A 16,133-nucleotide genomic window follows, 5' to 3' on the forward strand; every position below is an offset into this window, starting at 1 on the left:
TCAGACAGACTGCAACTCAGTACACACAGAATAGCTTGTGGGAAACGGAACAAGAATCTCAAAAAACAAGATGACTTTCACAAAAATTCCGATAGATGCAAGTTGCTAAAATGCTAGAGCTGCTGAAATAAATAATCAGATTTAAAAGTGAAAAATTTGCTTTGTTTACTATATTAATTCTGTTTGAGCGAAGAGCAAAACAAAACAAGTTTAGGGCTCCTGACAAAGTGTCCCAGCACAGCTGCACCCCAGGGAAGCTGCTGCAGTGAGCCGTGTAGCGACAGTGACACCTAGTGCCACCTTACCATTAGCAATGTTACTGCTGAAAGACGGCTGTCTTCCCAAACACAGAATCACAGAAGGTTTGAGGTTGGAAGGGACCTCTGGAGATCTAGTCCAACTCCCTTGCTCAAGCAGAGTCAGCTAGAGCACATTGCACAGGGTCGCATCCAGGCAGGTGTCAAATATCTCCAGGGAAGGAGACTCTGCAACCTCTCTGTGCAACCTGTTCCAGTTCTCTGTCACTCTCACAGTATCCAACGCTTTTTTTTGATAGTGTATGCCGAGAAACGCATGCTGTCATTCACTGCTTAAGCTTTTTCGTAGATATAAAATGGTACATATTCAAATGAGCTTAAACTCATGTACTATTATAAAAGAAAGAAGCATTACAAACAAATAGCAAAACAATCTCGAGAACATTTTCTTTCTGAACTAGTGTTTCTGGTGGCAACAAAGATCATAAATGTGAAATCAAATCTCTAAAAATAGAGAGAGAGGCAGTCTCAAGTCCCATAAGTGTTTTTCATACCTCCTCCCTGTTACTGACTTATTTTTAAAAATGTTTTCCCATTCCATATTTTGTAGTACTGACAACTACACGAAAGAAACTGACTACATACAATGTTTCATGAAAAAGCATAATGTGAAAAGAAGAAAGAAAGAAAAACAGCCAGGTTCAATCTCTCTTTGCCAAAATGACTACATAGAAATTACTGCAAACAAAAAGCTTCAGAGAAGTTGACAATGCCAGTTATATAAAAATTAATATTGCTTTTAGTAAGTTCAAGTCAAATGAATTAAAGTTAACTTTAATTCTTACATTTCATTAAATATACACACACACACACACATATATACATACATGTATATATAAAACCTTAATTCTTGTATTTCCTAGCCCCAACAGATGCTCAGGTGCACTACTTTCCACAGCTTCACAAACAGAAATCTCAGATTATGTATCACACTGCATACATTTGAGAAGTCAGTCTGCCTTAACAGTGCAGAGGTTACTGCAAAGTTTTTCACTGAGGAAAAAGTTCAAAAAAGGTGAGGTACAGATCTCTTCCAGTAAGTACTCAATATGGAAACAAAAACGTAAGAAAGTGTTTTTACAAAAACAATGTGAAAAGAGAAGAAACGAGAAACATTTGTTACTGCTATGCTTGGAGTTCGGGGGCTGTGGGAGCAGATTCCAGGTGTGGGCGAGAAGAGGTATAGGCGTAAGAAAAAGTAGAGATTATTTCAAACCAGTTCTGTGAGATAGTTAATTTATAAGGGAAATGACATTCATATATACATAGCAGCACCTAATTTTTCAATGGGATAATGTTCCTGTTTTTGTGTTACCGTCATCACTCATATATACCCTGGCATGGAATTCCTATGATTAAATGATGCCAGAAATTAGTTAGGTAAGTACTAATTACAATCTGTGGCAATCCACATTTAATCTCTTTGGATGCATGAAAACTACAGCAGTGACATAGATCAATTAAGGAATCACTGCACAATGAGTAAAAATGAGTGGAATTTTTGGAGATTAATCATAACAATTCTCTCTTTCAGAAATTGGCCCATGTTCTAGAGATCCGTTAGGAATTTCTGAAATTGTTATCATAATATCTATAACGTGCAGCACCTATGCAATAGTAGAGGATCTGGAGCAGGACTGCAGAGGTCAAGGATAAAATTTCTGGGAAAAGAAGCTGTTTTGCAAGGCAGAATTTTTGGAGTGAGGAAAAGCTGTTCTAGAGTAAGAAGACTAAAGGGAAAATCCTCAAAGCAGCAAGGGTGAGATTACATTTAGGCCTGCTTTAGAGGTGAGGGAACACACACATGTGACCCCAGCCTTCATTCCTCCCTTTGCTGTCAAACACAGTAGCCGTAGCTTGTTACCACAAGAGACACTGACCATTTGAAAGAGCTGTAGGTACACAAACCTCTCAACAACATGCCCTTTCTGTGAAATCACATGTGATAACAAATTAACTCTTAATGCCTAACAGCAGATATTTTGGGATGTAGAGCTTATTTCTTGGCAGTACAGTTTAAGCAAACCTAGATGTTTTTACAGTATTATGATTCAAATATATCCATAAAGCAAGCAACATTTTCAAATTGTTGTTGGCTGAGGCCATGTTTTGCAAACTTAAAATTGGTACCAAGTAGAGCTTACCTATTTTTTTTGGAATTTTCATCCTTCCCTCTTTTAACTCCAAAAATTCTTGTAATCAGAGCACTAAAAAGAAGAGTAGATGAATTTCTTACCTACAGGAAAAAGAAAAGACGACAAGGTAAGTTTTAAAAATCCCTTTAACTCGTACTAATTATTTTTTAAATATAGTCACTAATGTAAAACTGAGCATAAAAACAGCTAAGTGGAACACTGTACATGCCAATTGTTCAGAGGTCAGTAAACAAATTACAAAATCAGAAAGTATTTTCTGACAATCAAGATGGCATTAATAGAAAGTTTAGATTTTTTTTTTTCAGATGTCTCTCTAATCTAAGGGATGTGTGAGGAATGTATCCAGATTTGTAGCAAATAAAGCATTCACCCTTATCCATGGCAGGTCATGAAATGTTCTACCTTATCACACCATCTTTTATTGAAGGGCAAAGTAACAGTGAGAAGAAATATACATTTAATTCTTACTAGCTAGACATACTGATTCAAAATTAGCCAGCCTGATATATATATTTATTTTTTTTAAGTTGTAAGGTATCTTTGTCCTTACTTCTTGTCAGTAACACTTCACACTAGAGAAAAAAGAAACAAAATATCATGAACAAAATTGAGGTATTCTGTGGGTTTCCATTATTCTTTATTGTACTTTAAAATATTGTATCATTCAACATTCCAATAACCTTGGTACTGTCATTACAAACATTACCAAAACTCTGCTGAACAGTACCATTATGCATCCTTTTAATTTAGAGAAATAAAAATAATAATGAACTTACTGCCCAGACAGGGGACATAAAACCTAGGATTGCTGCTTGCATTCCATCTGCAACATAGGGCATGATGTTTTCACCTAAACGCGTGTCCCTAAACAGTGCCCGCAGGATATTTAAAGCATGAACCTGTGTTAGTAAGAGAAACAGAAGAATAATATATATAAATGGGAAAAGATCTTAGATTTAAATGCATTTTAATTACAGCAACAAACATGAAACAAAAACAGTCTGTATGCACACTTACACTTCAATTCTACATTAAATATAACCCAGGAATACTGCTGTTAAAAAGAATATATTAAAATGGTACAGCAATAAACACTGTTAAAAGTAATTACCATTTTAAAATATATTCCTCTAACAAGTACAGTTCAGTCATCACAAGTGAAGGCCAACATGCTCTTTTACTTAGGTTATCATGACTGTAAAAATAACTTTCAAAGTTTATAATCATCTTTTCCAACATTCTTGACATGCTGTAGATACTGTGAGAAAAAATAAACTACAACTCACAGCAGGAAAATGATTGCCAATATTAAGCTAAAACAGACAGTTAGGCTTGCTTCACCAAATGGAGCATTTTCTTATATTTCTCTATTCTCTGTAGGGGATGGTGGTAATCTGCATAGCTTCACAGATTTTGACAAGGCTACATAAATTTATACCAGGAGGAGATCTGGCACAGTGATTAGAATCTAGTTAATCTCTGTATTTGTAAATGCAAACCATGATTTGTTCCTAATACTTTTGAAGTATATCAATAACTGCATTTTGAAGATAAAAATTTTGACTTTAAATCAAATTTGTTTACATTTAAAATGCCTGTATTTAAGTTTTACAAGTTACTTGGTATGCATAAAAATTATTTTTCATACTCTATTTTGTTGCACGCAATATAGTTTCTGCAACAAATTTATATACTTCAAATGTAAACAAATGCTTGCTAATCTCCTTGTAAAAGCTTATGCATTATTTGTTTAGAAATACACTACAGGCAGTAAATTGATCATATAAATTCAAAATGAGTATGACTATATTCGCTGCACTGTGAAATTATGTCCATTCTGTTTTTTAAAATTGCAAATTCCAGTAACTCCATAACCTCTGTACATGTCAAAGCATTTTAAAATCCAGCTACAGATAATAAATTAATATTATTAAAAACACAGATTTTCTTAACTGAAGAAAAAAAACTTTTTTGACATTTGCCATTTGATGACATACAGTATTTTACCTGTGGAACTATATTTGATGATTCATTCAAAGGTGCAGCCAAAGACATCAATTCTTCCATTGTCATTTTCAGCATGTCTGCTTTGCCCTTCTTTGGTTCTGAAGCTAACAAAGCCTACAGAATGTTAAAAAAAGAGAGATCAGGTATTTCTAGGCATTTTTCTATATTATCAGTTCTTCTCCAGGTTCCTCTATCTACCATATTACAGCCTAGCTTCTGATTATACACATGAACTAAAACAAAGTTTGCAAAAAGTTTCAGTTTTAACTCTTATTTTGTTCATGGCCTCCTTAGGAGTCAAAAGTTTAGTAAGAGAACTTTGCCTCTGCACTATTCCTCTGTGTATGAAAATTTGTATATAACAAGATGATAAAGTTAAGACACCTACAGAATCAGAGAATATTACACTAAAAAAATCTGTTACATTATATATACTTATGTTTCCTGCTATAGACAATTTTTTAGTTTAATAATATATGCATATTTAAGATGACATGGGCTGGCCAAAGAATAAATCCTGATTTGCAATAAATAAATAAATAAATTACAAGCAGCAGCTCATTTTTAAAAGGAGACAAGAGAAACATCTACCTCCAAATAGTAGCAATTCAACGAGCAGGGCAGCTGAAATTAAAATACTCTAATTCAGTCTTCTAATTAAGGATTGAGATTAAATTTGTTTCTCTCTGTGCTAATATCTCCTGTTGAATTTGTCCAACTTCACACAAATGAATAATCATAAATTACGTATTTCCAATAAATAAATGACCACCCGTTCGTGCAACAGGGCCCACAGTCTGTTCAGCATCCACTCAAACAGGGTACGTTACATTGCATAAAAACAACCAAACAGAAAAAAACCTTCCAGATGCTTAGCCACATTAGGCAGATATCTGAAAGTAGTCGCTGCCATTTTAAGATTGACTTTAATGATGGGAAAAACAGAAGGAAGGAAAAAAAAGTATTCATGAAATATAACACACTGGAGAATGAACTGATGACAAGAATTCCCTACCCTAAAAATGCTAAGGCTGTAAACTAGCATTTTCCCACCATTTCTTCACTCCTCTGCCCCCCTTTGTATTATTAGGTAATAATATTTCTATTTTAAATAGGTCATTTAGAATGTTTATAATCTTAAAAATTAAGCATTAGCATTAAAACAGAGCAGAAATGTTTTACTAAACCAAGAATAAATGTCACAGGAAGCAGACAGCAAAGAAACCACACTGCGTCTTGATTTTATGCATTAATAAAATGTCCCTATTACAGGACTGCTACGATATGCATGAGAATTTTTATTTTTATTATCGAAATGCAACACATTATTTAGAACTCAAAACTACTGCCAAAGAACATCATCATCTTTCCTTACAATAAAATTATAGTTCAGAAATATTTATTTAGACTAATATCGATGCTAATTTCAAATCTTCTCATTAATTGGCTAGACAAACTTCATACTCTTCAAGAATTATCAAACAGAAGTGTCTGACTTGTTTATCCAAACAACTATGGCACAGCATAAGCTCTGCCATACTTCATAATGTAGATCAACTTCAGACTATACAAATACTTGCTGTAATGGAATACTATTGGGTCCATTTAGTCCTTACATTACCAGCATTACATTTTAATGAAAACTTGATTCAAACATGCTTGCTATTTCACATTCTCAGTATTAAAGCTAGCTAAAGCCTACTGGATTAGAACTCTGTGTCACAAATGGGAAAATCAGCAGACATGAAATCACCAAATTCATTTTGCACATGACTTACAGATATAAAGGGAATTTTGATCTTTAATTGCTGAAACTTTAAAAGAAAAAACAACTTTAAAACTAATGCCCCACACATGGTTTGTGCTATGTAGTGCACACACACGTAGCAAAGGCAGGAATAGGCTGTGACTGCCTCAAAAGATGTCAGGTAGAAGCAGACTGTCTCAACTTTCTCAGAGCAAACCAAGTGTGAAAGACAAATAATATGAATTATTCTGGCAGTGAGACCTTGCTCCCAGCGGTCCCTCAAATTCTTGGAACATGCTTGGGACTCTAACAAGTAGAGAAAGTTACAAATCACATACTTATCTTGGACTTGGTTCTTAGAAAACTGGCTGAAAATTAAAACGATGGGTGTTAACTTAGGAGAAAGTAATCATGACCACTTTAAGGACAAGAAGGAATAAAAGCAGGTAATCAAAGTCTGCAGGCACATTGCAGCGACTGACCCCGGAAGTAAGCAAGTCAGCTGCTGTGAACTACTGCTCCGCACTCAGTAGGAGGAGGTACTTTGAGCAGAATTAAAAACACTGTTGATCAGCAGATAGCTCTGAACCTGACAAAATCAGCAGTTGGTATGGGCTGACAGAGGCCAGGATGCATGGAGTTGATGATAATCTAGTGGGAAGACTGAGGGAGCACAGCCACGTGCTCACAAATTTGTCTTCAGTAACTCGTTCACTCATTGCACTTGAGTTTTTGGAGTCAGATAAATTACTGTCTGACGCACATTACTTGATACTGCTTCAGTACATGCAAACAGACTTCCCCAAATTTTTACAGTATTTTCCAAGCCACAATTTCATGATTCTGTCATTGTATCTTCATAATTCAACATCCTCCCCTGCCCCTCTCTCCCCTCTCTGAAAGAAACATAGATAGTTACATGGTAGAAAAACTTTATTTAATCTGTGAAATAATTTATGATTTTGCGGGGATTTTCACAGAGGCCACACTGAGCCTACAGCTTAGTTCTTTGAAATGCCAATCATCAAACCTATCTCCAGCCAAATGTCTGTACAATCTCAAGATTCAGTAGAATTGCACAGCTAGACCACACCAAACACAGCCTAATTGCATCTGGCTTTTTGGTTGCACAAATGCTGTCAAAATCTGTAGAAAAAAATTAACCAACCAAAAGGAGATAATAAAGTATTCACCTGGAAAAATATCAAAACAACAAAAAAAAAACCCCAAAATAGATGTATAACATTAGTTGGTACCTGTATGTAGAAGGGAATTCCAGCACTACGTCTGGTAGCGCATAATTTAGATGAAGGATCAGAAGATTTGATTTCTCCCAAAACACGGCATAACCACTGCTCCGGCATCCTGCGCAGACTCTCATCGTTGCATCTGTAAAAAGCAAGTAAGAAAAAAAACAGAGTAGACAAAGTCAAAGAAAGCAATCAGTGAACTTAAAAATATTTTTCAAAGTGTTTCTTACCATATGCCAACACATCAAACTATACACACAGAGCATTTTTAAAGGGAAATCTTTTAAAGATTTTACTTTTTTCCATATGCCTGTACAAATCATATTAATCCTACTTATTAAGTGTCACCAGGAGAAGATACTTCACCAAATAAAAAAAAAATGGATTCTTTTCACTCAGCAGCGCACTGTTCAATTCTGCTAACAACATTATTCTCCTCCTCTGGAAGAGAGGACACAAAACACGTACACATCAGTGTAGGAAGTGACACTACAAATTCACATTTTTGTTGTCCCACAGTAGCTACTAATGTATTACTCTTACATTAACTAACATACACAATCATGATTATAACCATATAAAACACAACTGAAGCCTCTCATGGTAAGTTTATGTAATATAAATGCCCCTGCAAACCTCAGAGCCGTATAAAGAATGAAAAACAAGAAGTATGACTCTCTTAAAATTCAGTTAGTCAAACTTTCAGTAAAGCATCTAAATTGCTCTCCTGTCATGGAATACTTCTACTCTGCAGTTATACAACTCAGCATTACCTGAAAGCAAAGGACTTCCAAGGGCAAGCAGAATTCAAGTCTACTTCAATTCCCAGTGCTGATCAGGTTCAATGAAATGCAACATACTTGATGTGAAAGACCAAACCATTAATCTTACGTCAATGCTCCAAAAGGATCATTCATTGTTACAAAAAATTCTATCAACAGGACTTTGTTATTAAAACCTGTCATACTAGTTTGACATGCATGATTCAGAGTAGATTAAAAATATTAATCACTGTGGTCAATACAATGGCAATTACCTCAACCATGTAGGATTTCCCTTGCCTGAAAATATGAGTTACAATTAAATTCATGATTAAGTAGTGAGGCCTTACAGTGAGGTCAGAATCAACTTTTTTATTTGGATGACTGAAATAAAGAACCAAAAGTGAAGCTAAAATGCAGCGGGAACAAACGTGAAAACTGAAATCTAGTGGAAAGTCCACATCTTCTGTCCTTCATTATCCTTCCCTCATAATGCTTCCTTTCTCCTCCCAAAATAAGCACCTGGGCAGGCTAAAAGCCTGCTTAATACCACACAGCAAATGAGGTTTTCATCTGTAGTTTAGCTTGCTACTGTATCTGAACTCCCAAGTCTTCAGAAAATAGGCCCCCTTCCATCCTCTTATCCCCCTCTCCTTCCTTCTTTTACAAAACAAACAGAAAATTAATAATGCAGAAAAGAGGTCACAGGAAGCACCACACAGGTCAGCAGAAGCCACAGAAGATTTTTTACTCTTTAATGATTTCCCTCAGATTTCCATCATGGATCTCCTGCACTGCTGCCACGCCTTTTTTCCATTCTCTACGGGCAGCACCTCTTTAAACAGCAGCTGGCATCTAAACCATCAGCCCAGGAAGTCAGAGAAACATGGCATCACAGGAGGATGTCACCTAATATGACAGCATAAAGGAAAGCCACCTCTGGCCCAAGCTCATGAGAGCGCCAGTCAAATCAATCAAAGCCTTCCTCTGGAAACCGGTGATCACTTTTGTTCTACTTTTCTCTTTCTATGGCTTCCAATTAGCTTCCACTTCTAAGCCTTCCTCCAGTTGCTCAAAGACATGTTAGTTTGCTAGCTTTCAGATATACAAGAAGGATGCAATTCAAGCACTGAGACCACACAAAACTTCTAGTAGATGTCCTCAGTGGATCTGTCTTAGCCAGACTGTACTTTACAGTTCTCTTAATCCAAGTCAATCCATACTGCAAAAGCTAGTACTTTTGACTATGTCTGTGGCTGGTTTTACCTCACTAGTTAAATAAAATTTAAATGTCTTAGTTTATCCATACAAAGAATGGCACTAATCTCTCTTTGGTATGTTATTCTAGTATTAAAACAAACATCTCATGATACAAACTCACATCTCCTGTGGTGCAGAAGAGTACAAAGTAAAGCAACTTTTAAATATTTCCTTAATGCTACAGGAAACAGAGTATTTTATTCTTAATTGAGGGTTTTTTTTCCCTTTCAATAGTAGTAGAAAGAGGAAAAATATATTGAAATCTCATAAATTTCAGACTCTCTTAAAGCTGCATTGTTTTGATCTCACCACAAGTAATTCTACCTTGAGCAGTCACCCACCAAGGCCCTTTTTTCTTTTTTAGTGTGAAAGTGTTATTCCTTTAAAAGTAAAAAACAATAGAGACTATTGACTTTGCAACAGAGACCACCACTCCCTTAAATTTGGCAACCACATTTCTTTATGGTCTGGCAAGAAGAATACTGGCTTAAGAAGCAGGTAGCCCTAAAATTCAAGAATAATAATGAAGCTTTACAATATAAAAATGGTGGTCTCAAGCTCAAATGCCATTTTCCAGAATGAATTAGTCTTTTTTTTTTTTTTTTAAATCAGATCAAGTATATAATGTTGATAATTAAAACACTACCCAGAAACTCAGCATGTAAATTACTTCAGATGCCCAAAACAGCTTCTGTGGTCAGTTTCTACAAATACAAAAAGCCTGGTAATTCAAAGTTAAAGCTCAACCTCTCTCCCTATCTCATAGGGCTCTATTTTCTCCTATGCAAAATTAATGGTGTGTTAAGAACAAAAGGTCAGTCTTAGATTTCCTGAATGTTGGTTGTTTGTGGCATAAATGTCACATGACCATAAGCATTTTCTACACTGGTATATTCAAATTTACTGTTTCTGATCACTGTAATTCATCCTACCTGGGAAAAAGGTTTTCCTTTCACCATTTTTATCTCCTAGAAGAACTACATTATTATTCTTTTTCACATGTGTGACATAATTTCTATTTTTGTCTCCCTAAGGAGACAGAAACATTACCACTCAAGTCACCCTGAAAAGTCCACTTTTAAGAAATCACTCTAAAACTATTAAGACTGGTTCTCTCACTGACATCTTCTTTTTCATAGCATCTGCTCTCAATGAAGCAAATTTTGCAAGCAATACGGTCACTCTGAGAAAGCTCCTGTTTTGAGATTTTGCCAGCAATACTGCAGAGCACAGGACCTTGTGTGGCCTCAAAATTTGGAAGAGACAGTATCATTACCCCCAACTTCTTTCTTTCACAGAACACAGGGTATAAGAAATGAAGAAAAATATGAAAAATATGAACAGAGAGTTAAAAATTAACATGCCTTTGAACCGAGCAGTGCCTTAATTTATACATTGTACTTTACTACCCTGCAAGCATCACAATAAACAGTAAGAGAATAATTTTGTCTCAGTGGACAAAAACTGTCAGATTTTTAAACCCACGCCATTTATTTTGGACTGCTTCCTTCACTACTTTGATTACAATTTTATCAAAAAGTTAGTGACAACTCCAGCTCATTTCAATAGAAAGCTCATCAATGCTTTTCAAAATTTTGTAAGTCTTCCCAGGAGACTCTAGGAATCTGCAAAGGCAACAAGTAACAGCCACCTCACAACAACAAAATGAGTCAGAAGCAAAGGCTGCAGCAAAGGATCAGGAGGGTCTATTGCCAGTTCTCCAGTAGAAATCTTACAAAAGCTCAGCAACTCTGTGTTTGACAGATGAACAGTTTCCACTCATACCAGATTTTGTCAAATCAAATCAAAATTTTTATTATTTTCTGACAGAAAGCTATGACACCTTAACTTGTTACATAATACATAAAAACAGTTCAGTGAATTTAAGCTCTATTTCTTTAAGTGTTCAAAATGCATTATTCCTAAATACACTGTGCTGTATAACATAACTCCTCCCAAACTTTCCCTCTGCATTCCATAATTTAAGCAAAGCATTACAGCTGTAGTTATGCAACACCACAATTCTGAAATTCCCCAAAATCTTCACATTCTACTCAATCTCTCAGAAGAGCTTCACTAAATAAAACAAAAGAAATACAAACCAAGCTGGAAGAGAGGAGTGGTTAAGGTATTCATATGGTAAATTTAAAATGGATGTCTGGAGCCTTCCAGTTCCAATAAGGCTCCACCAGGTTATTGGTTATTGGACCAAACGAGCATCTGTAATTTCTCAGGGCCTACGACAGCAGAGTATTTTTTTAGAAGAACATTACTTATTTCATTGATATGAATACTGTTTTCTGAAGGTGTGATAATAGACAATACTACGCAGATGTTAAAGAACAGAATATCCCATTAGAAGAAATGAAAACAGAGCAGAAAAACTTGAGCAGACTCAAAAATTTATATCCAAATGAATGTCAAAGCAGAGATCTTTATAGAGTAAACACTTTAACCACTGACTCAGGCAGGCCTGAATAACATTACTTTGTCTAGAAAACAAGTCTACTCATAGTTTTTATAAAGATACTGTTATTTAAGGACTAAACCATAGAGCTAAACCCAAACTCAAACAATCAATATTCTGGCACATTATTTTAAGCAAATGTCTGGCTATCAAAGTGAAGCATCGTGTTTAAATATGATCTTTCATAAAAGCATGGGAAGGGGATTTATCACAATCTTAATGGTAGATTTTTCAGTTTTCAATGACAAAGAGTCAATGATGCATCCGTGGATCTCAAGCTCAACAGAACAATATTCACAGATCACAGAATCACAGACTCGTTAAGGCTGGAAGGGACCTCTGGAGATCATCTAGTCCAACTCCCCTGCTCAAGCAGGGTCACCTAGAACATGTTAGACAGAATCACGTCCAGGTGGGTTTTGACCATCTTCAGAGAGGTGGACTCCACAACCTCTCTGGGCAACCTGTGCAGGTGCTCTGTCACTCTCACAGTAAGAAGTTCTTCCTTATATTCAGGTGAAACTTCCTGTATTTCAGTTTGTGCCTGTTGCTTCTTGTCCTGTCACTTAGCACCACTGAAAAGAGTCTGGCCCCATCCTCTTGACACTCTCAAGGTATTTGTAAACATTGATAAGATTCCCTTTGTCTTTTCTTCTCCAGGTTTAACAGGCCCAGCCCTCACAGCTGTTCCTCACAGTGTAGATGCTCCAGCCCTCTAATCATCTTCATAGCCCTACGCTGGGCTCTCTCTCATAGTTTCATGTCTCTTTGTACTGGTGAGCCCAGAACTGGACACAGTTCTCCAGATGTGGCCTCCCCAGGCTGAGTAGAGGGGCAGGATCACCTCCCTTGAACTGCTGGTAACACTCTTCCTAATGCACTCCAGGATACCATTGGCCTTCTTGGCCACAAGGGCACACTGCTGGCTCATGGGAGCAAATTAATGTAGATCCTGATACACATTTCAAGACTGCCTGAATCAGGCAGCTATGGAAAGAGGTAGGTCATTTATATTGACTTGCAGAATAGAGCCTCTCAGCTCCAACAGGAAACATTCACAGACTCCAAGACCTTCAACAGTCCAACAGAGCAAGTGCATTCACTGAGAGACTGAATTTCCCCATTTCAGAGAAAAGGTTTCAACCATGTCATGTCCCATGAGTACTGAAAATAGTATTGAACCAAAGAAATACTGCATATTCTGAAATCAGTCTCCTCTCCTTTAGAGATAAATACTAGTCTTGAAACCAGTATTGCCTTGCAAAAATCTTCTGTTGAAGTATTTCAACAGAGGCTCCTGTAAGCTGGCTTTTTCCAAAGGACTTTTAAAACATTAAGCAGTATGTATCAAAACACTATTTTTGAGTATTGTTAATTCTGAAGAGGAAAATCCATTTTAACATTACATAAACTGCTCTTAAGCAGATTGTGATCCATTAAATATGGTGGGAGAAAAGGGGAGTGGGAACTAAGATTATGTGAAGCTATGATGAGTTGTCAGTGCATAAACATATCAAACTTAATTGAAATCTAAATGGATTTGCTCTGCTCAACTTGCATCAGCCTTTAAAGAAATTTTAAAACAGATAATCAAAGAAAAACAGTTAGTACGTAATGTACTGTGTTCACTATAAACTGATAGCACATTTTATGTGTTTTTCACTATTTGCTGCTTTTCAGTTAACCTTTTCTTCAAACCTAGCATACCAGGTAGTCTTGAATTTAACCAAGAACAGTCTAGTAGGGTTGCAGTTATTTGGATCAGTTCCTTTTTCCCTTAAAAATACTGGTGATGGTGGTAGAAGGGCTTTCTATTGTTATAGTATTCCTCTAAAGGCCAGCCTCTGTTCAATCGGATGGGAGGAGAAAGCCTTTCAAAATAAGAAATGGATCATATAGCACAACATCTAGCAATTTTTTAAATACACCTTTACATTATCATCTAGCATACCTAGGATAAAATCCTGTGATACTCTGCAATTCTTTCTATGTATTCTATACTTTTAACATCTTACTCTATTTGAAATACTATTTTTATATTTATTTAATTAAAATTCAAAGAAATGCTGCCTGAAACTAAAATACCAGTTATTGGACCAACAAGTTTCAATTTGTCACTGCATAGCTCTGAAGACAAGCCTCTTAACTTGTTAAGCTTTTGTTATTTGAACTTATTTCTATCCTAGGAAAAAATCAAGTTTCACATATAAAACTGTACATGTAGGTAAGAATACAGAAAATCTTAAATTACGTCAGGGGTCTGCAGCTGAGAATATCCAGCAGAGAGCTTTGAGCTCAGTTTGGTAAAATTTGAAGAGGTCTAAAATGTCTGATCTGAATCCCTTTTAAGTTAATTGATGCTACAATACAACCACTTACCTAGAAACCTGCCCACCTAAGTGGGAACATTTCAGTCACTATCCATGATATACTCCCCCGTATATATTCAGCTTGTTTTTTTCTTCCTTCTCTGTACAGGTTCTGCTCTCTCAGCACTCACAGCATCAAAATTGTAAAAGATCTAGTCCCAGAGCAAAATTAGCAGAAAGATCAGAGTGTTGCTCTCAGTGCCAATTATCTGATACAGCACCTTAAACTTCCTGAAACAAGCCTTCACGGTACAGAAAAAGAACACAACACCTACAGAATTTAAATAGATAAGCAAGAAGAGTATAATACCTCTCCCTTCCCTCCCCTTTTAAGTAAATAATCAAGTGTAAGGTAAAGTTATGTGAACTCTCAACCAGCTATTCAGACCAATTTAAAATTCTTCTGCTTGCTTGGACACAAAAGGAAATAACGTGCCTTCTACAGACATAAGTCTAATAGAATGAAGGCCATTAACATGACAAATACCCTTTTTTTGCAATAGTGCTAGCCTAAGCAGCTATCCCACTAACATTCCCATCCCAGTGACCAAGCTCTCAGCTCTGTCTGGAAAAACTATCTGAGGGGACAAACAGTGAGCTGGTCCGTATCAAAATAAAAGATGATGATAAAATCAGTTTCCACCACCAGATTTATTTTTACTACAAAAAATCCCAAGAAACAGATCAGTGCCTCAAACCAATCACTACAACACTAAATAAATAAAGGCAATGAAGATTTCCATTTGTCTTACTGAAAATTGAGTATGATATAAGCACTATATATGCAAGGTAACAAAGAAGTATTAGCAACTCTTGGGTCTATTCTCAGAAATAGGTAATCAAGCACTTAATGGGAATTCCAGTACTCTAGCCTAGACCTCAGGACAGTTCTGCTCATTTAGTTCTTCTAGGAAAGTATAAAGTTACAAGGGGAAACGAAAAAAATTAAAAGATCGCATTTCACATCCTGTGACACGCTGCCAGATAGTTTTCCAAATATCAGAACACGCAACTCATCCAACACGAAGTAATGAAAATTTCCAGGAAAACATCCTGGCTGAAAACAAAATCTCTGGCATTCATTTTCATAAACAGAAGGGGGAGAGGGGCAAGTTTTCACTCCTGCTTTCCCCATGAGCTCCTGAGAGTGGTTCAATAAACTGACACTCCAGAAATCAAGAAAAATACAAGCATTAAATGGCTGTATTTTCTTTCAATGCCTAAGCACCACCATCTTTCAACAGAACTAACGCAATTCAAAGTCACAGTCGTCATGTGACTAATGTCATACACATGCCCACAAATCAATGCACCAAGCTCCCACAAAATCCACATGAAAAAGAATTTGCTTGCATAGTCAGTTTCAGAATCAAAGTACAATTATCACAGTTTGGTAAAATTACTATATTAAAAGTGTAAGAGGTGGTCTTTTACCTGGACAGTATTTCTGTAAGTTGCACGAAGCCAGCATATGCTAATTCAAATGCACCCCTGTGTCTTGATTGCAACAGATAATGTTTAAAGTAGTCGCCAATATTTTTAATCTTAAACAAAAAAAGGGGGGGGAGAAGGAGAGTCATTTGAAATTACATAAGCAATTCACTTACAAATGCAAAAATACTTCAGAGTCTGCAATTTCTAAATATAAGTATTCCATACACATTTTCTGCTACCACAACTTCCGTTAAAGGCAGTTTTTCCCTGGTTGAAAAAGCCATGGCAAAAGCAAAAGGTATTTAGAAGCCCTATTGTAAAAGGGCACTTATTTCAAAGAGAACAAACTCCATTCTTCAGTTTAG

At 36.2% G+C, this 16,133-nt stretch overlaps 1 protein-coding gene across 3 annotated transcripts in view; it reads right to left on the reverse strand.

Annotated features, from left to right (window-relative positions):
• THADA (THADA armadillo repeat containing) overlaps positions 1-16,133 on the reverse strand; it is a 170,297-nt gene that overhangs the window by 124,506 nt on the left and 29,658 nt on the right. For all 3 annotated transcript variants that reach the window (XM_062571896.1, XM_062571899.1, XM_062571897.1), the window contains 5 exons: positions 15,769-15,878; positions 7,484-7,616; positions 4,481-4,594; positions 3,250-3,372; positions 2,462-2,553 (listed from right to left, as the gene is read on the reverse strand). In XM_062571896.1, the coding sequence (XP_062427880.1) occupies positions 2,462-2,553; positions 3,250-3,372; positions 4,481-4,594; positions 7,484-7,616; positions 15,769-15,878 (572 nt within the window). The remainder of the gene's footprint in view (positions 1-2,461; positions 2,554-3,249; positions 3,373-4,480; positions 4,595-7,483; positions 7,617-15,768; positions 15,879-16,133) is intronic.

Source organism: Rhea pennata, chromosome 3 (genome assembly GCF_028389875.1).
Source record: "Rhea pennata isolate bPtePen1 chromosome 3, bPtePen1.pri, whole genome shotgun sequence".
Classification (NCBI taxonomy): Eukaryota; Metazoa; Chordata; class Aves; order Rheiformes; family Rheidae; genus Rhea; species Rhea pennata.